This window comes from Aquarana catesbeiana, linkage group LG09, assembly GCF_042186555.1.
Source record: "Aquarana catesbeiana isolate 2022-GZ linkage group LG09, ASM4218655v1, whole genome shotgun sequence".
In the NCBI taxonomy this organism is placed as follows: Eukaryota; Metazoa; Chordata; class Amphibia; order Anura; family Ranidae; genus Aquarana; species Aquarana catesbeiana.
Genome location: NC_133332.1, coordinates 307,537,446 through 307,559,598, shown reverse-complemented (window position 1 = coordinate 307,559,598; position 22,153 = coordinate 307,537,446). Strand labels below are relative to the sequence as shown.

At 46.1% G+C, this 22,153-nt stretch overlaps 1 protein-coding gene across 1 annotated transcript; it reads left to right on the top strand.

Moving 5' to 3' along the window:
* Positions 1-3,462: 3,462 nt before the first annotated feature.
* Positions 3,463-18,244, top strand: LOC141108710 (uncharacterized). Its single transcript, XM_073600584.1, has 4 exons — positions 3,463-3,658; positions 12,792-13,934; positions 16,072-16,272; positions 17,859-18,244. Exons 2-4 carry the CDS (start codon positions 12,812-12,814, stop codon positions 18,026-18,028), a joined length of 1,494 nt encoding a protein of 497 aa, XP_073456685.1. The 5' UTR covers positions 3,463-3,658; positions 12,792-12,811; the 3' UTR covers positions 18,029-18,244.
* The last annotated feature ends 3,909 nt before the right edge of the window (positions 18,245-22,153 follow it).

Genomic DNA, 22,153 nt, shown 5'->3' with positions numbered 1-22,153 from the left:
TCTGGCTGCACTGGAGGCCAGAGGAGAGATTTGTTGTCCAATAGACCCCAGATCTCTTGTGGTGTCACAAGGGATGTTGTTCAACCCTTTTGATAGCAATAAAGTTAGTACAAAAAAAAAGTGGATAAAGAAAAAATATTGTATAAAATTTATAAATAAATTAAAATTAAAAAAACTTAAAGTCTGACACACCGCAGCTCCGATCTTGGTAAAGAGCCTATGACGGAGGCGCTTTACCATGTGATCAGCTGTGTCCAATCAAAGCTGATCACATGTTAACCAGGAAGAGCTGTTTATCAGCTTTCCTCCATTCGCGCTGACAAGGCGCGTGTAGAGGAGAGACAATCGGCGGCTCTCCTGACGGGGGGGGGTCTGCGCTGATAATTAGCGCATTGATTATTAATGCAGACCTATTGAGGATGCCTACTGGAGACCACCAGGTATGTTCACTAGAGCTCACCGGGGATGCCAATCAGTGCCCATTAGGGATGGCACATTGTGTCCATCAGTGATGCCTGCCAGTGCCTCCTGATCAGTGCCGCCTATAAGTGCCCACCACTGCCACTTATCAGTGCCACCTATGAATGCCCATCAGTGCCGCCTATAAGTGCCCATCAGTGCCGCCTATAAGTGCCCATCAGTGCCACCTATCAGTGCCCATCAGTGCTGCTTATCAGTGCCGCCTATCAGTGCTGCTTATCAGTGCTGCCTATGAGTGCCCATCAGTGCCACCCATCAGTGCCCATCAGTGCTGCCTATAAGTGCCCACTAGTGCCCCCTATGAGTGCCACCTATCAGTACAACCTATGAGTGCTCATCAGTGCCACCTATCAGTGCCCATCAGTGCCACCTATCAGTGCCGCCTATAAGTGCTCATCAGTGCTACCTATCAGTGCCCATCAGTGCTGCTTATCAGTGCCACATATCAGTGCCCATCAGTGCTGCCTATGAGTGCCCATCAGTGCTGCCTATAAGTGCCCACCAGTGGCCCCTATGAGTGCCACCTATTAGTACAACCTATGAGTGCTCATCAGTGCCACCTATCAGTGCCCATCAGTGCCGCCTATAAGTGCCCATCAGTGCCACCTATCGGTGTCACCTATGAGTGCCCATCAGTGCTGCATATAAGTGCCACCTATCCGTGCCACCTATCCGTGCCACCTATCCGTGCCTCATCATCAGTGCCCATCAGTGCTGCATATAAGTGCCACCTCATCAGTGCCAATCAGTGAAGTTACTTATTTACAAACGTTTTATTTTTCAAAATTTTTGGTCTTTTTTTATTTGTAGCGCAAAAAACAAAAACCCCCCAGAGGCGATCAAATACCACCAAAAGAAAGCTCTATTTGTGGGGAAAAAATGATAAAAACTTAGTTTGGGTACAGCGTCGCACGACCGCGCAATGTGAGAGCTGAAAGCTGAAAAATTGGTCTGGGCAGAAAGGGGGTGAAATGTTCCGGTATTGAAGGGGTTAAAGCGGCACGTGTTCGGAATCATCTTTCACTTGATATAAAAAAATTGGGCTAAGTTTACTGTTTTTGTTTTTTTTTTCAGTTCATGAAAGTGTTTTTTTCCCCCCAAAAAAATGCGTTTGAAAAAACCGCTGCGCAAATACCACGTGACCTAAAAAAAACAAAAAACACCCACCATTTTATTCTCTAGGGCCTCTGCTAAAAAAATATATATATATAAAATGTTTGAGGGGTTCTAATATATATATACATAATATTGGGGGGGGGGGGGGTTCTAATATATATAATGTTTGGGGGGGGGGGGTTTAAGTAATTTTCTTGCACAAAAAAAATAAGAAATCGATTTTTACATGTAGGAGCCAAGTGACAGAAAGTGGTTAAAAAAATGCGAAACGCCAATCGCGGCAAAATCGCGGGGAAAAAAAAAACGCACTACATTCTTTTTCTGCAGCTTCTCCATTGAAGTCTATTGAACCAGAAAAACGCAGCGTTTAACCACTTCCGGACCGCCCACCGTCATTCAAACGTCACTTCCGCTCTTAAAGGGACATTTTTCTTTTTTGTATTTTTTTAAATGACAAAGTTTTTTTTTTTTTTTTTATCTTATTGCATTTTAATGTAAATATGAGATCTGAGGTCTTTTTGACCCCACATCTCATATTTAAGAGGACCTGTCATGCTTTTCTTTCTATTACAAGGGATGTTTACATTCCTTGTAATAGGAATAAAAGTGACACAATTTTTTTTTTTAAAGACCATTGTAAAAATAAAAAATAAAAGGTAAAATAAATAAGAAAAAAAAATAAATTTAAATACGCCCCGTCCTGACGACCTCGCGTGCAGAAGCGAACGCTCACGTGAGTAGCGCCCGCATATGAAAATGATGTTCAAGCCGCCCACACATGTGAGGTATCGCCGCGATTGGTAGAGCGAGAGCAATAATTCTAGCCCCTAGAATGTAACTTAAAACATGCAACCTGTAGAATTTTTTTAAACGTCACCTATGGAGATTTTTAAGGGTAAAAGTTTGTCGCCATTCCACGAGCGGGGCGCAATTTTGAAGCGTGACGTGTTGGGTATCAATTTACTCGGCGTAACATCATCTTTCACAATCTAAAAAAAAAAAAAAATTGGGCTAACTTTACTGTTGTCTTATTGTTTTAATTCAAAAAAGTGTATTTTTTTCCCCCCCAAAAAAAAGTGCGCTTGTAAGACCGCTGCGCAAATACGGTGTGACAGAAAGTATTGCGACGACCGACCATTTTATTCTCTAGATCAGTGATGGCGAACCTCGGCACCCCAGATGTTTTGGAACTACATTTCCCATGATGCTCGTGCACTCTGCAGTGTAGTGGAGCATCATGGGAAATGTAGTTCCAAAACATCTGGGGTGCCAAGGTTCGCCATCACTGATCTAGGGTGTTAGAAAAAAAATATATATATAATGTTTTGGGGGTCCTAAGTCATTTTCTAGCAAAAAAAAAAAAAAAAAAAAAACGTTTTTTAACTTGTAAACAACAAATCTCAGAAAGAGGCTCGGTCCTTAAGTGGTTAAAAAAAAAAAAAAAAGTCTCTGACCCGTTCCAAAAAAACGCAGAGCCCGCCAGGGATGCCAATCAGTGCCCATAAGGGATGGAAAAAAAGAAAAAAAAAAATCATAGATGTGATCGTGTCTCATAGGAAGCCATGTTAGATGGACTGCAGTGCGTTTCTGCAAAAAAAGCAATAAAAAAAAACGCATAGGTGTGAAGCGCCCGCCGTGGCCTATCCCAGTGTTTTCTCAACTCCAGTCCGGGTCATGTTTTCAGCCTTCTCTTTATTCTGCACAGCGGATTTGATCATTTTCGCTTCCTTTAGTAATTACCGCAGTCGTTTCATCGGAGGGAAATCCTGAAAACACGACCTGTCGGGGCGCCTTGAGGACTGGAGTTGAGAAACGCTGCTCTATCCTGGTGTGCTAGCTTTGTGAATGGAGTCTATTCAATGTTCACCCCCCCCCCCCCCCCCTGTGAGGTGGGCGGGGCCTTCCCTGATCTTCCTGTCATTCTGGCCGTTTCCAAGGAGACGGGAAAAAAACAGCCCCGAGGCCAACAACAGCCGGAGTAAGGTGACCCGGGATCAGCTCTCGGCATCCATCGGTCGGAGAGGCGGATGAGGACGGAGAGACGGACGGGTGGCTGTCGCAGGTACCCCGGGCCCGGTGGAGGGTAATGTGGGGCGGCGTGGAACCCCTACACGGCCTCCAGAGACACAGAGGGGAGGGGGGGGATTTATTAAAGGAAAATAGGCTATTTACTAGCAAGGGAAGTTGCACTTTGCAAGGGAATTTCCCCCCCCCCCAGAGTTTAGTGCAGGGATATGCAAGTCCCATGAGGCATAGCAAGACCCTGACAGCCACAAGCCTGACACCCAGAGGCAGAGGCATGATGGGACTTGTAGTTTTGAAAAAGCTGGAGGTCCGCTAATTGCATATCCCCGGTTTAGTGAATGAGGTGATGTCTGTCATAAAATCACGTGCAGGCAAAAATAAGTTGTTGTTTTTTAACGTACTTTCCAAGGACACATGCCAACTGCTGCAAACAGCTTCCGCTGTACCCGGATGAGGCAAAGTCGCTTGTAACTGGGTTGCATGCAAACAGCAGCTTTGTAGTGGTTTGTACAATGGCTGCTCCTCTGAACACAGCAGCACTCTATGCACTATGTGAACTGGACAATTAGCTGCGGGCAGAACCGCTGTCCCCGGATGCAAGCTGCGGCCAGGGTCGAGTCAGAGTCCCTTAATTGTATGTAACCGCTCAAATGAGGGTCTGTTTATAAACAGTGGCTGCGCCGGCCATTGGTTTGTACAATGGCTGACACCTCTAGACGCAGCGGCACTTTGGTCTGTGGTCACATGTGAACTAGACAACCGCCACCACCCCCCCTCCAGTACAACCACCACCACCCCCCCCCTCCAGTACAACCACCACCACCCCCCCCCTCCAGTACAACCACCACCACCCCCCCCCTCCAGTACAACCACCACCACCCCCCCTCCAGTACAACCACCACCACCCCCCCTCCAGTACAACCACCACCACCCCCCCCTCCAGTACAACCACCACCACCCCCCCCTCCAGTACAACCACCACCACCCCCCCTCCAGTACAACCACCACCACCCCCCCCTCCAGTACAACCGCCACCACCCCCCTCCAGTACAACCGCCACCACCCCCCCCTCCAGTACAACCACCACCACCCCCCCTCCAGTACAACCACCACCACCCCCCCCTCCAGTACAACCACCACCACCCCCCTCCAGTACAACCACCACCACCCCCCCCCTCCAGTACAACCACCACCACCCCCCCTCCAGTACAACCACCACCACCCCCCCCTCCAGTACAACCACCACCACCCCCCCTCCAGTACCATCATCACCACCCCCCCTCCAGTACAACCACCACCACCCCCCCTCCAGTACAACCGCCACCCCCCCCCCCCTCCAGTACAACCACCACCACCCCCCCCTCCAGTACAACCACCACCACCCCCCCTCCAGTACAACCACCACCACCCCCCCTCCAGTACAACCGCCACCCCCCCCCCCTCCAGTACAACCACCACCACCCCCCTCCAGTACAACCACCACCACCCCCCCTCCAGTACAACCACCACCACCCCCCTCCAGTACAACCACCACCACCCCCCCCCTCCAGTACAACCACCACCACCCCCCCTCCAGTACAACCACCACCACCCCCCCTCCAGTACCATCATCACCACCCCCCTCCAGTACAACCACCACCACCCCCCCTCCAGTACAACCGCCACCCCCCCCCCTCCAGTACAACCACCACCACCCCCCCTCCAGTACAACCACCACCACCCCCCCTCCAGTACCATCATCACCACCCCCCCTCCAGTACCATCATCACCACCCCCCCTCCAGTACAACCACCACCACCCCCCCTCCAGTACAACCACCACCACCCCCCCAGTACCATCATCACCACCCCCCCCTCCAGTACCATCATCACCACCCCCCCTCCAGTACAACCACCACCACCCCCCCCAGTACCATCATCACCACCCCCCCCAGTACCATCATCACCACCCCCCCTCCAGTACAACCACCACCACCCCCCCTCCAGTACAACCACCACCACCCCCCCCAGTACCATCATCACCACCCCCCCTCCAGTACCACCGCCACCACCCCCCTCCAGTACCACCGCCACCACCCCCCCTCCAGTACAACCACCACCACCACCCCTCCAGTACCACCGCCACCACCCCGCCTCCAGTAGAAGCGCTACCACCCCCCCAGTACAACAGCCACCACCCCCCCTCCAGTACAACCGCCACCATCCCCCCTCCAGTAGAAGCGCTACCACCCCTCCAGTACAACCGCCACCCCCCCCCCTCCAGTACCACCGCCACCACCCCCCCTCAGTACAACCACCACCACCCCCCCTCCAGTACCATCATCACCACCCCCCCTCCAGTACAACCACCACCACCCCCCCTCCAGTACAACCGCCACCACCCCCCCTCCAGTACAACCACCACCACCCCCCCAGTACATCATCACCACCCCCCCTCCAGTACCACCGCCACCACCCCCCCTCCAGTACAACCACCACCACCCCCCTCCAGTACCACCGCCACCACCCCGCCTCCAATACAACCGCCACCACCCCCCCTCCAGTAGAAGCGCTACCACCCTCCAGTACAACTGCCACCACCCCCCTCCAGTACAACCGCCACCACCCCCCTCCAGTACAACCGCCACCACCCCCCTCCAGTACAACCGCCACCACCCCCCCTCCAGTACAACCACCACCACCCCCCCCAGTACCATCATCACCACCCCCCCTCCAGTACAACCGCCACCACCCCCCCTCGAGTATCACCGCCACCCCCCCCTAGTACAACCACTACCACCCCCCCCGAGTACCATCGTCACCACCCCCCCTCCAGTACAACTGCCACCACCCCCCCCTCCAGTACCATCGTCACCACCCCCCTCCAGTACAATCACCGCTACCCCCCCCCTAGTACAACCACTACCACCCACGCCTCGAGTACCACCGCCACCACCCACGCCTCGAGCACCACTGCCACCACCCCCCTCCAGTACAACCACCACCACCCCCCTCCAGTGGTTGGTCCAACTTGTGGCTGTAAATTTACAGAGCTTCCGAAATAATTCTGTCATTTCATTGTGACATTTATCATGTCACCGGCCCCCATAGTTGGTAATTAAAACTGCAAGACGCATCTTGAACAATCCGAGTGGTGAGGTCACGTTCCTCCTGGGAAAGCTCCATGGCTGGTTCTTCCTACTTGTACCTGTCAATTCAACAAGCTTCCGACATAATATTCCCACACCGCATGATTCCAGCATTAGAGGACCCATCCCACCACCAATCCTCCTTATATAGACGTGTCACCCATGTCCTCCAGATGGTGTCACCCATGTCCTCCAGATGGTGTCACCCATGTCCTCCAGATGGTGTCACCCATGTCCTCTAGATGGTGTCACCCATGTCCTCCAGATGGTGTCACCCATGTCCTCCAGATGGTGTAACCCATGTCCTCCAGATGGTGTCACCCATGTCCTCCAGATGGTGTCACCCATGTCCTCCAGATGGTGTCACACATGCTCTCCTGTCCCCTCTCCATTTCTCCATGTACATAGCAGCTTTGCTCTCCTGGGGACACCTATTATTCTATATGACGCAGGTCTAACCTCCCTCCTGGGGCTATACAAGGCTTAACTCCTTAATGTCCGGGGGGGGTAAGAGAAACCTTGGAGAACGGACCACATTTTCACCAGCATCTCTTGGTTTACTGAACAATAAGCTTTGGGCAACGCAGATGATTTTCCACTTTGGAGGCTGAAAAAAAAATGCCAAAACGCTCTTGTGCTACTGTGGGAGATTGTTGGGTGGTCGCTAGGAGATTAGTCTCAAAGTAGGTGTAATCCCTAACTGGATTGTATTTACTTTGCTAAAGCACAGTGTATGATAAGCAATTCTTTTTTTCCCATAATATACTTAGTTTCAGCTACTTTTCATCCTTTGTTGCATCTCAGCACTGCAGATCTCCTGCAGCCTCTTTGCAGCCACTTCCTGCCTACATGCATTCCAGCGATGGCGGCATGGCATGTTTCGTTTCGGGTTTCCTGATGGTGACAACAGTGGACCTGCTTGGGCAATGTGTCTGGAAATGGACATTTATTTAAACCAGAGAGTACAAAATCTGGTGCAGTTCTGCAGAGAAACCAATCAGCTCCAGGTATTTTTGTCAAAGCTTCAATGAACAAGCTGAAGTTAGCATTATGCATTAAAGTGATTGCAAGGGTAATTATTATATATTTTTTTTAATAACAAATATATCATACTTACCTCCACTGTGCAGCATGTTTTGCACAGAGTGGCCCTGAACATCCTCTTCTGGGGTCCCCCGGTGGCTCTCGTGGCTCCTTCCCACATCTGATAACCCCCTCTGAAAAGCGCTTCCGCAAGGGGGTTACCTTGCGGGCGTGCTCCCGAGTCCAGCATTCGGCGTCCATAGAGGTTGAATGCACGGCTCGGCCCCGGCCCCCGGCGCCCGTGTCATTGGATTTGATTGAGCCAATGGCTGCTGCACACCCTAAAAGATGCATTAAAGATGGTGCAGTCATAAGACCATACCACAGATGGCTGCACCATCTTTAATGCATCTATTAGGGTGTGCCCCCCAAATATCTTGTTTGTCTATTGCATGCATTCTGACCAAATCCTTTTGGGTGAGGAGCACCCCACTCCCTCATCAAGTGCCTCCCATTAGTGTCCACCTGTGTCATGGGTGGAGACCTCAAGTTCTCCCATATAGAGGAGTGTATTGCTCCCATGGTTTAGAGAAGCAGGATCTCCCAGTCTATGGATAGTGTAAGACCCACTGATCATGGGGTACTTTGTCACAATAAGTGGGCTTAGCACCATATGGCAATATGGTGTGACCAAATCCCCATATTTTTCGATAATGCTTTTTGAAAATGTCTAGGTGTTTTAAATAAGCTTTGCAGGAGGTAAATGTCATTTTGCATGTGTGCTCTGTAATATTTTGTTCTGTTGTACGGTCTTATGGCTGCACCATCTTTAATGCATCTTTTAGGGTGTGCCCCCCAAATATCTTGTTTGTCAGGTACTCAGATGAGACACCAGGATAGTGTCTGCAGACGGGTGGCAACCATGGAAAGAAGCAGGACTCAGGCAGAGCAGCAGTCAGGTGTGAAGCCAGTTCGAAGCCAGGGTCAGGTACCAGGTGTGGACAAGAACAAGTGTGGTCAGGTGAAAGCCAAGGTCATAGACAGAAGAGCAGGATCTCTCCTGTGTATGACCTTGGCTCTCCACCTGACCTAGGTGAAGTTTAACAAAAATGAGGTCGGATCAGGATGCAGGCAGATGACAGGTCCGGGGGCAAGCCGAGTCAATAACAGGTATCAACAGAAGCAAGGGTAACACAGGAACAGATGCACTGGAGAGCCTAAGATCAACCAGCAATCACAGAGACAAGCTGGCTCCCCTATAAAGGCCATTTGGCACCAGGCCAGCTGTGCATCAGCATCCACCTGTGCATGTAGGATACTGCAGGAATGCCAATTCTTTGTGAGCTTCTGCTATGGATAGAGTCCTGAGTCTTGTACTCTGACAGTGAATTTAAATCTGTACTGGATTGCCTGCTGCTATATCTGTTCTCTCTACACAAGTACAGCCCAGTACGAATGTGAATTAATTGTCAGCATACAAGCCCTGATGCAGGGGGAGTTGTGAGCTTCCGAAACGTGATGGCTTTCTGATTTTGCATCGTGTCTAATAAAAAAACCCTAGTCCTCATTCACACTTTGCTCTCCAAAGAGCAATCTGCATTAGCATCGCTCTTCAGAGAGCATTTGACAGGCAGTGAAGAGGCGTTGTATCGTCTCCTTACTGCCTGCTTCTAAACCCTTGAACCCCGCACAAGCGTGCTGCAACCACATACATTGCCCCTATCACTTGAATGGGTCACTTTCAGAGGGCAGTAGTTCCTGCCGAAAGCAGCAGGGGGCGTAATTCCTGCCACAAAGCAAAGCCTCGCAACTTTGGCGTGTGAACCCCCACCCCGGCCCCTGCCTCTGCAACCACAACCACCCTGCCTCTGCAACCAATCTGACAGAGCTTGAGCTAATTTACAAAGAAAAATGGGTAAAAAATTTACTCTCTAGATGTGCAATGCTGGTAAAAACATCCCCAAAAAAACTTGCAGCTGTATTTGCAGCAAAAAGTGGTTCTACAAAGTATTGACTCAGGGGGCTGAATACAATGCACGCCACAGGTATATATTTGTAAAAAAAATATTGAAAACCATTTATCATATTCCTTCCTTTTCACAATTATGTGCCATGTTGTGTGGGTCTATCACATAAAATCCCAATAAAATACATTTACGTTTTTGGTTGTAACATGACAAAATGTGGAAAATTTCAAGGGGTATGAATACTTTTTCAAGGCACTGTAATACACCATTTATTGATAGTTTTTTATGATGTGGGTTTAGTGATACTTTAAGGAAAGTAAACAATGTTTAAAGAGCGATTCCTTCTGATGACCAAGATACCCCATATACTGTATGTTCTTTACTAGCTGTATGCACATTGGCCTTAGAGTAGATGGTGTCCTTTTTGAATTTACACACCTAACAGAAGCCACAACATTTTGTCACAGCCAGACACTTGCATGTCTTGCCGTTGAAGGTACCACTTTGAGGTCACTTGTGCTTCAATGTGACTGTACGGGTTGTGGTTTAAAGCTTCTAGGCTGTTTGACTGGATGGGCAGGAACCAGAACCAGAAGATCAGGTTGCCAGCAGCCGTTGGCTGTTACAGAACATGGTAGTTAAATAACGCAAGGCATTAGGCAATCAGGCCCATTTTTCTTTAATGGCTAAGTTTGTGTGCTATACTGGCCTTATCAAATCAAAATATCCATTAGTCAATCTACACCAGCCTTTCTCAACCTTTTTTTTACCACAGAGGATCCCTTAAAATAATTTTCAGGTCACTGGGAACTCCTGCTATAATGAATTCCTCAGGAGCAGTAGCTAAAATGCCTTTTTACATTCATGGTCAGTGGAAAGAATGCCCCTTTATAGTGGTGGTCAGTATGCCACCTTTACAGACAATTAAAAATGCTGATGGCTCTGCCAAGTGGAGTTAGACCCGGCACTATGCCAGTACCAGCAAACTGGAGGTCAGTCATCCACAGCTCAAGGAACCCATAGCAATCTCTGGAGGAACCTCAGGTTTCCATGGGGTTCCATAGGGTTTCTATGCTACTGCTTTACGACCAAAAGTTGGTGGACATCTGAGTATTACACTAGATGGACACCCCTCCAAATGACTGAGTTCAGGTGTGTTTCTGGTGAAGGTATTATTAAACTAATGTTTTTTTTTTTAACTGATATCATTCCTATCTTCCAGGAAAGCATTCCCTGATACATTATTTAGTTCATATATGTGCCAAGCACTTCCTCATTTGAAGCTTCACTGGTGAAGGCTCCAAATTCCCAGGACTCCCTGTCGGGGTGAGCGTTCACTGGTTACCAAGTCCCAATGGACAGCAGTTTTCCGTCTATTGGTTTTGAGGAGGGAGGATGCAGGTACAGGGGAGTGGCTTGCCTTCCTAAGGCTTCGGGGATGTGTGTTTGTGTTGGTGCACACACAGCTCTTGACCAGGAATGCAGGAAGGGTGGCTCCATAGAACCCATAGAACCATGTAAAGAAAAAGGAGCCACCCTAAAACCAATAAAATCCAGAGAATGGGATAACTGCAATACGCCAAGAAGTAGCATATACTGTAAGACTTCACCTGAGAAGTAGGAATTGCTAAACAAAAAAAAAAGTTCAAGCAGTGGCGGAACTACCAGGGTCGCAAAGGCCGCACTTGTGACTGGGGCTGGGCCCTGACATTCCGCCACTGTGGGGGGGGGGCCCAAGACGGCAGGAAGGGGGGCCCATTTCAGAACATGTGAAAGGGTCCCGCTGGGGGACCGTAAAGCGAGGCTCATACTTCTGCAACCCCAAAGTCCTGTGACTTGCTTGCAATTTCCTAGCAACTTACTTGGGTTTCTTTGTGACTTTGACTTCTTTGCAGCTTTTTTATTTTAACATTGCAGTGTATGGCAGTCAAATCACACAAAAGTTGTGGAAAATTAGTACAGGAACCTTTTTTTTTTGTTGCCACGACTTGAATCTCATTGATTAAGACAATTAAAATGAATGTGTTTTCACATGCGACTTTGTGAGGTTGACTTACTAAAACTGGAGTGTGCAAAGCCATGCACAGCTGCACCAGATTTTGAACTTTCTAGTTTTAGTAACTCAATCCCATGTGTCACAAGACACATGATAAGCCACGGCAGTTTGAAACGGGGCTTATAAAGGGCCCCGCCATCAGTGAGAAGGGCCCCTGTCCCAGAGAAGATGGCCCCGGGCTTGGAAGGGAGGGCCCCTGGCTCAGAGGGAGCTCCATAAAGACATGGTTTGACCAGTCTGGTGTGGATGAACTCGAGTGTCCTGCACAGAGCCCTAACCTCAACCCTACTGAGCACCCTTGGTATGAACTGGAATACCCATTTCAAGCCAGATTCTCTTATATGTGGTCCCCATGTTTCAGCTATAACAGCCTACACTCTTCTGACAAGGCTTTCTACAAGTATTCAAAATATGTCAAACAGGCATTTGTGAGGTCAGGAGGTCAGGCATTGATGTTGGCTAAAAAGACCTGGATCGCTATTGGTGTTCTAAATTATCCCAAAGGTGTTCAGTATAGTTGAGGTCAGGGCTGTGTGCAGAACACTCGAGTTTCTTCACACCAAACTGGTCAAACCATGTCTTTATGGAGATGTTGGTTGAGAAGACCTGACTCATTCCGAAGATGTTCAGTAGAGTTAAGCTAATGGCTCTGTGCAGACCACATTAGTTCATCCACACCAAACTGGTCAAACCATGTCTTTCTGGAGCTGGCTATGTACACAGGGGTACAGTCATGCTGGAACAGAAAAAGGCCTTCACCACACTGTTACCACAAGGTTGGAAGCGCACATTTCTCTTTAATGTCTTTGTATGCTGCAGAATTACCAATACCCTTCACTGGTTACACCTGAACTCAATCATGTGGAGGGGTTTCCTCATGCTTTTGACCATATACTGTAGGTAGGTGTGATGGGCAGGTATACACAAAGGTTTGGCCATGTAGGGTAGTTTATCTAAGTATTTACAATATGCTAACCATAACACATTTTTGTTATAGATGTAGATACATGACACAACATGGAGAAGTATGAGAAGATATTAAAAATCGGCAGAGGAGCAACAGCTGAGGTTTTTCTTATGAGGAATACAGAGACCAAAAAAACATATGCTGTGAAAAAAATTAAAGTAGATGCATCTAAGCGTACCAGGACTAAAGAGTCTATACTTCGCGAAGCAGTTATCATGGGCAAACTTATCCACCCAAATGTTGTTGTGTGTCATGAATACTTCTGTGACCCAGAGGATGAATTTGTTTTCATCGTCGAAGATTATTGTGATGGAGGGACGCTAGATGATCACATCAAGCAGAGGAATGGTGTCCTCATTCCAGAAGACACCATCATGGACTTGTTTATTCAGTTGACGATGGCCGTTCAATATATCCATTCCTTGAAAATTCTTCACAGAGATATCAAAGCTTCAAACGTCTTCCTTACCAAAAAGGGCACAATTCGGCTTGGGGATTTCGGTATCTCCAAGATTATGTCTAACACAATGGATATGGCAAGCACGTGCGTGGGAACGCCCTATTATCTCAGTCCAGAGATGTGCCAAGACGTGCCGTATAGTTCCAAGTCAGATATTTGGGCTCTTGGATGTTTACTTTATGAAATGTGTAACTTAAAACCAGCATTTGATGCAACAAACTTATTAAGTCTGTTTTTCAAAATTGTGAAAGAGAATTATGCCCCCCTGGCAGACTGCTACTCCACCGATTTACATCTGTTGGTTAAAACCATTCTGGACAAATGCCCTGAAACTAGACCTAGTGCAAATAGCATTCTATGTTTACCCTATGTTCAGGAACATTTAAAACAATTTATAAAGAAACATGAATTTTATTTATATAAGCAAACTTTGGAGAAAAAAGACAACGGAGACTTTGGTTCATCGGAAACTCGGAGCAAGACATCCATGGCCTACCATGATGTTTCTAAAGGAGACTATCGATCTAAATCTGCTCCACCAAGCTCTCACAGACTATTGGTTGGTTCTTGTGAATTGTGGGATTCTGAGGAACTATCGGGTACTGCGGATGGATCTGACTACTCTGAGGACTTTGACAAAGACAGTTTGGCTTCTGTTGAGGAAGACCTGGATGTGGAAACTTGTCAGAATGAGGAGATCCCAGAGGAGCTTGGTAAGCCTTCAAGGTTACATATTTACATAGTAGGTAAGGTTGAATAAAGACAATAGTCCATCCAGTTCAACCTGTGTAGGTGTACGTGTGTCAGTGTCTATAATTATTTCCCGTATCCCTGTATGTTGTGTTCTTTAAGATGCACCTCCAAGAGTCCTTTAAAAATATCCATACTCACTGCTACCACCAATTGTGGAAGAGAGCTCCACAGCCTTATTGCCCTGACAGTGAACCCCCCCCCTGGCTTTGTATTTTAGGTGTAATGTAATATAATGGGTGACTTTAATTTGCCTTCAGGAATTCAGGTTTACTATTGAAACTAGGATTTAGTACGCAATGACTAATACAGGGCAGTGGTCATTGTATAAGACCACTAGACTCATAGCTAGAGAGGAAAAAAAAAGTAATCTATTTAAAACAACCCTGTTGAAACATGAAAATGAGGGCACCCTGAAAAGAAGAATTTAAAACCTCCTGACAAAGATACCCTACTTACACTTCCATCACTCCCATCTAACCCATTTAGCACTTGTTAAAAATCTTTCTTTTTTTTTTTCTCAACCAAGCCCTCAGTCTGTGTTCCTCAATGGTCCCAATTCAGGGGTGATTATGCTGCTACAGTCTCCTGGATTCTAAGTGTATCCCACACACATCATGCAGGCAATGACATGGACACCCAAAGACAACCCTCCTAATCTGCAGAGAAGAAAATAGAAGACCCTGAACCATGTGCCATTCTTTATTTTGCCCATACCTCATCAATTTTTTGTGTTATTTTGTATGTAAAATTCAATCCATGCCATTTATCGCATGGGTTTTACTCCACAAACCTTTTGGCTGGTGTTTTATTTGAGATTCAATAGGGTGTCTGTTGATGGGAGCAGGAAAAAAAGGAGCCATTCCATAAAAAAAAAAATATTATAAAGCAAAATAGGGAAATAAAGGCTTTCAATGGTTACATATTTTTTGTTTTCAATAGAGTAGGACAAGCATAACATTTGGTAATGTTTTAATTTGTCTGTGACCCCACTGGGGAGAATTTTCCTAATTTCCAGTTGTTGTGGCACCTGTGAGTTTGTATCTTAATACAGCTAAGAGTCATAGATCAATTAATTAATAGTGGGCCCTGGCAGCTACAGACATGAGCTCAGGACAAAAGGACGCTAGAACAGGGGCCTCAAAAACTTTCTAAATAAAGGGCCAATTTACTGTCCTTCAAATCTTAGGTGGGCCGAATTGTGGCCAGTGGGAGTAAACAATGCCTCAGGCTTAGTGGTCGGTGGAAGTAAAAAAAAATTACACAGGACCTCAGTAGAAGGAATAGTGCCCCTTTAGTGATATTGTTGGCACTGGTGGGAGAACTAGTGCTCCATTGTTAGTGTCAGTAGGTGGACTAGTACCCCATTATTGGTGTCAGTGGAATAAATAGCACCCCATTGCTGGTGTCAGTGGGTGGAATAGTGCCCCATCATTGGTGTCAGTAGGAGGAATATTGCCCCATTGTTGATGTCAGTGGGGAGGTATTATGCCCCACTGTTGGTGTCAGCAAAAGAAATGGTGCATCATCATAGGGATCAGTGGAAGGAAAAGTGCGTTGTTTCAGTGAGAAGAGCAGTGTCTCCAAGGGCCAGATAAAGGCAATCAAAGGGCTGCATCTGTTTGGAGTTTGAAAACCACTGCCCTAAAATTCACCAGGTGCATCCTAGGTCCTTAAAATGTATGTATAGCCCAAACCTTTATTTTTTTTTTGGATAGAGAATTTGTTGCTTCCATGTACCATTGGGGAAAGAAAGTTCCTTTCACTTTCTGTCCCAGAGATACAACAGATAGAGGAAATCTCCCAAAGCAAGAGGAATTCCCCTCTTAGACAGTTATCCCGAAACATGTGTTTCCATTGGCCTTTTTTCTGTCACCTCTAGTTCTGGATTTCCCCTCGTTGACAATTGACATATTCTCATGGACAATGGTCACAGTACAGATACTGGGGTGGATGGGGGACAAAGACAGCATTAAAAACTTAACAGAAAGTTTACCCTTCCCTACTCCATCCAAAACTAAAAAAGTTTTTTGCCTAGAGATACACTTTAACTATTTTTTGTCTTTGTTTATCAGTTACATTGATTTTTATTATTTTAAGGTATTGGTGGTGATGAAGGGCCTGACGATTATCCTGATGATTTTGAAGAGGCTGAAGGAAACACTCTGGAAATGATGGTGAACCATGCTCGGTCGGCAATGGATGTGTCTGCTGATAATGACAGCTTCCATGATGATCAAGAAGATGAGGGCGTCCATACTTTATCAGAAACACTAAAGACACTTTGCCAGCAGTGTATAGGTATGTGACTAGTTATTACTAGATATAGGTGTGTGTCTCAAAAGCTATATCCAAAAAGCGTGCCAACAAACCCAACCTACCTTTGAACCATAACATTTTTAAAGTTCCTTTATAGGCTGAAATAAAATACACATTGTCTTCCCTGACATATTCAGTACAGCCTATCAAAGATAAGTCTGTCCAAACCTCCTTTCTCCGAAACAGCTTTTTCTGAGCTGGCTTCTTCTCTTGGAACTTCACTACGATTCTGCCTACTTCTCCCTCGATTACCTGATCTGAGCCAAAGAGACTACAAGGGTGATTGATGTAATTGCTCCTCCCCTTATTACAGTTCCCGCGCTTAGTGATTGATCACTCAGGATAGCGAAATGTCACATAGAGATCTCGTGGTCACTCATATCCGTTAGAGAAAGGGTGATCTATTTACTTGATATAGGGGGTCTCAAGTGCAGCTCCTGATATTAAAGGGTCAAGCATAATATTCAGAGGATGTATTGCTAGAGAAAATTGGCAGAGACTGTAGACATGCAACAGGAGATGACTACAAGTCAGGGGACTGTGTACATGCTATGGGAGTTGCTGTAGACTGGGGACATGCTATAGGAGTTGTTGTAGACTGGGGACATGCTATAGGAGTTGTTGGAGACTGGGGACATGCTATAGGAGTTGTTGGAGACTAAGGACATGTTATGGTAGTTTGGAGAGCAATAGGGACGTGCTATTGGAGTTTGTTGGCGAAGAAAGACGTGTTATAGGAGTTTGTTGGGGACTGGGGACCAGCTATTGGAGTTGTTGGAGACTGGGGACATGTTATATGAGTTGTTGGAGACAGTGGACATGTTATAGGAGTTGGTAGAGACTTGGGACATGTTATAGGAGTTGATGGAGACTGGGAACATGCTTCAGGAGTTGTTGGAGGCTGGGGACATTCTATAGGAGTTTGTTGTAGACTGGGGACATACTGTAGGAGTTGTTGGAGACTGGGGACATGTTATAGAAGTTGATGGAGACTGAGAACATGCTATGGGAGTTTGGGGGGGCATAGGGACATGCTATTGAAGTTTGTTGGAGAAGGAAGACATGTTGTAGAAGTTTGTTGGAGACTGGGGACATGCTTCGGGAGACAGTCATAGACTGGTGACACATTACATGAAATTGCTAGAAGTCATGGCTGTGACAGCCCCTTTACAATTCAATATTTTCACATTTGCGTGTCCAACAGCCTTCCTCTTTTTTTACTATGATAAAAAAAACAACATAAAAGTGAGTAGTCACCAAGACACAGAATACTATCTGCTGGAGCTCCAAGGGCCGCAGATTGGGATCCAAGGTGACAGAGGAACAGAGTGAGGGCTCCGACAGAGCTGGAAGGTAGCAGAAGAGCATGGATGGGGTGAGCATACTTTGTTGAGGAAAGCTGTCAGTAAGCACTATCATAGTCCTAAATGGGTAAAGTGACAGTGTCTCTTGAAGGATTAGTGGATGTTTTGAGATCTAAGAGCCTCCCACAGAATCCTATTAAGCCAAATATAAAACCCTGCAAATGTATTGTTGTAACATGATCTGATAATCTGTGCTTTCCCTAGATAACGTTGGTCCAACCTTGTACAATGAGCTCTCCAGTCAGTTCCTAAAAGGCCTGACCCCAGAAGATCTTCAGCCCCAGTTTGAACACAAGATGGGTCCAGACAGACTTGAGACATGCTACCTTGTCTTCAACATGGATCAGGATGCTTCCAGACCCACATTGGAGTGATTGCCTATTGGACATTTTCCATAGTCAGAATGTTGAAAAGTTCCACACTAAGTGCCGATTATTATCATACTTTAGGTTATTGGTTCTGTTTGCAAAATGTGAAGGAACTGTTTTCTTGAATGTATTTGTGAATATGTATTTGTACCGCATCAATGAACTCTACTGTTACAAAATGTGCTGTTTCTAACCAGTTGGTACTAAAAAGTTCAGTTTGTAGATCTGTTCATTTCTACTTGTGTTTATTATGGGAACGCATTGAAGCTATGCTTCTTCATTCAGATAAACAAGCTTAAAGCGCCCAAAAAAAGTTTACCCTACCAACCCCCCTCTAGCTAATTCCTCAATTCCATAAAAAAATAACTAAAGGTCACATGACACACCAAGTTCCATGTTTTCCTTCTTCATCAAAGGAACTACAGAGGGTCTTTCTTTGGGTGCCTATATTGCTGTCTGGAGGTGTATCATATCGTCCATACAGAGTCTTATAATCCCTTCTAATTACTTAAATTTGTGGTCACATAGCACTCCATTGGTGGTGTCTTCACATTGTCTTAAAGAGTAGTAATACCCCTTTAATTACCTAAGTTTGTGGTCATGTGGCACTCCAAGTCCTGTGTTTTTTTTTTTCCTCAGCAATGGAGAAAGGGAAAGTTTTTTTTTTTTTTTTTTTAAGGTTCAAATATTTGTCTGGAGATGTGGACACTTCCCATTGGTTGTCCATTGGTGGTATCTTCCTATTGTCTTGAAGTCTAAACTACTGAAATTTGTGATCACGTGGCATGCCAAGTCCTATGTTTTCTTTCTTCAGCAACAGAGAACGTGCCAAAATTGTTGCCTGGCGATGTGGACACTTCCCAGTGATAATCTATTAAGGGTGTCTTCAAATTTGTCCTAAAGAGTCTAAATACCCCTTTTATATTACCAATGTTTGTGGTCGCATGGCACTCCAAGTCCTGTTGTTTCTTTATTCAGCAACATAAAGGGGCAAGTCTTTCTATGGGTGCCAATATTGCTGTCTGCAGATGTGGACACTTCCCATTGGTTGTCCATTGGTGGTGTCTTCATATTGTCCTAAAGAGTCTTAATACCCCATCTAATTACCTAAATTTGTGGTTACATGGCACTCCATGTCCCTTTTTTTTTTTCTTCAGCAATGGGGGAGGGAGGTCTTTCCTTGGGTTCAAATATTGCTGTCTGCAGATGTGGACACTTCCCATTGGTTGTCTATTGGTGGTGTCTTTTCCTAAAGAGTCTTAATATCCCCTTTAATTACCTAAATTTGTGGTCACAAGACACTCCAAGACTCCAAGTCCCATGTTTTTTTTCTTCCGCAATTGAGAGGGGGAGGGTCTTTCTTTGGGTGCCAATATCGCTGTCTGGAGATGTGGACACTTCCCATTGGTTTTCCATTGGTTGTGTCTTCATATTGTTCTAAAGAGTCCTAATATCCTTTATAATTATCTAAATTTGTGGTCACATGGCACGCCAAGTCCTGTGTTTTCTTTCTTCAGCAACAGAGAGGGGGAGGATCTTTTTTTGCGTGCCAATATTGTTCTCTGGAGATGTGGACACTTCCCATTGGTAATCCATCAAGGGAGTCTTCAAATTGTCCTGAAGAGTCTAAAGACCCCTTTTAATTACCTATGTTTGTAGTCACATGGCACTCCAATTGCCATTATTTCTTCAGCAATTTAAAGGGGTTAGTCTTTCTTTGGGTGCCCATTTTGCTGTCTGGAAATGTGGACACTTCCCATTGGTTGTCCATTGGTGGTGCCCTCATATCGTCCTGAAAAGTCAGACAACTAGACTGGCTGGTGGTGTGCAGCAGTGGATCACCAGTCTTCACTCCTGAAAGAAGTGCTGCGGAGGGTCATGTAAACATCCATTAATCCTGACTAAAAATGGAAGACCACGGTAAGACATTCACCCATTGCTCTGGGGACTTTGAAGGATTTTAAGTGTATTTCAGGGCGCAATTAAGCAAAACCTACGTACATCTCTGCAGTACCTACAGACTGCTGCACGTTTTCAGTAAAGTGGGCGGAGCCATGCAAATCATTGTTTTACTCCCCTTTGGCCACATGCACATCCAGAACAGATGTAGGTGTATATTGCAAACATAGCTATATATTATAGATCCATTAATTCCAATCTGCATACAGCTGTTTCAGGCTTTGTAGCCATCATCAGTGCAACACATGGAAACCATTTACAAAAAGTGGGAGGATGGGGCAGGGACCCTAGAGTTATCCTAATGATAAAGGAGTTGTACTTGAGCCAAATATCTGGATTCTGGGCTGGCAGCTCCTCCACACCAAAAGATTTCCAAAGTTTCAATGCGATCAATTATTATCACAGGACCAACACGTTTTGGGGGTCAGAGAACGCCCCCTTCATCAGGGCTTTAGAATAGGAAAAGAAAGAGTGCTGGACTGAGTTAGAAATACAAAATTTAGTGTATTAATACCGGGTAGTCAGCAGCAGCAGTTTGAGCAGCCCAAACCAGCTTATGGTTACTGACCCCCGAAATGCTTCTATAATAGGTACTTTTCATTAGAAACGTAAAATATATATATATATATATATATATATATATATATATATATATATATATATATTTATGAATATACACTGCTCAAAAAAATTAAAGGGACAAATCTCATGCTGGATATCTATACTGATATGGAGCGGGTAATGTCTTAAGAAGGAAGGGATGCCACATTGTTTGATGGAAATGAAAATGATCACCCTACAGAGGGCTGAATTCAAAGACACCCCTAAAATACTCATCCTTTCTGACTGTTTTTCACTAGTTTTGCATTTGGCTAGGGTCAGTTTCACTACTGGTAGCATGAGGTGATACCTGGACCCTATAGACTCTGGACCCTATAGAGGTTGCACAGGCAGTCCGCCTCCTCCAGGATGGTACATGAATACGTGCCATTGCCACAAGGTTTGCTGTGTCTCCCAGTCTCAAGAGCATGGAGGAGATTCAAGGAGACAGGCAGTTATTCTAGGAGAGCTGAACAGGGCTGTAGAAGGTCCTTAACTCTTCAGCAGGACCGGTATCTGCTCCTTTGTGAAAGGAGGAACAGGATGAGCAGTGCCAGAGCCCTACAAAATGACCTCCAGCAGGCCACTGGTGTGAATGACTCTGACCAAACAATCAGAAACAGACTTCATGAGGGTGGCCTGATGGCCGATGTCCTCTAGTGGGCCCTATGCTCACTGCCCGGCACCGTGGAGCTCGATTGGCATTTGATATTGAACAACATAATTGTCAGGTCCACCTCTGGCTCCCTGTGATTTTCACACCCTGAGCACATGTGACAGACGCGAAAGGGTCTGGAGAAGCCGTGGAGAATGTTATGCTGCCTATAACATAATTCAGCATAACCGGTTTGGTGGTGGGTCAGTGATGGTCATGTCCATTGAGGGACGCACAGACCTCTACAGACTAGACAATGGCACCCTGACTGCCATTAGGTATTGGGATGAAACCCTTGGAACCTTGGACCCATTGTCAGACCCTACGCTGGTGCAGTGAGTCCTGGGTTCCTCCTGGGCGACGATAATGCCCGGCCTCATGTGGCAAGAGTATGAAGCCGGTTTCTGGAAATTGAAGGAATTGTTACCATTGAATGGTCCCCACGCTCACCTGACCTAAATCAACAGCACACCTCTGGGACATTATGTTTCGGTCCATCTGACACCACCAGATTGCACTTCAGTCTGTTCAGGAGCTCAGTGATGCCCTGGTCCAGATCTGGGAGGAAATACCCCAGGACACCATCCGTCGTCTCATTAGGAGCATGCCCCGACGTTGTCAGGCATGCATACAAGCATGTGGGGGTCATACAAACTACCGAGGACCATTTTGAGTTGCTGCAATGAAATTTGAGCAAAATGGACTCGCCTGCTGCATCATTTTTTCACTTTGATTTTCGGGGTGTCTTTGAATTCAGCACTCAGTAGGTTGATTTTCATTTCCATCAAATGATGTGGCATCCTTTCCTTCCTAATACATTACCCAGTCCATATCAGGATAGATATCCAGCATGAGATTTTCTCCATTAAGATCTGATGTGTTTTCAAAGTGTTCCTTTAATTTTTTTAACAGTGTAT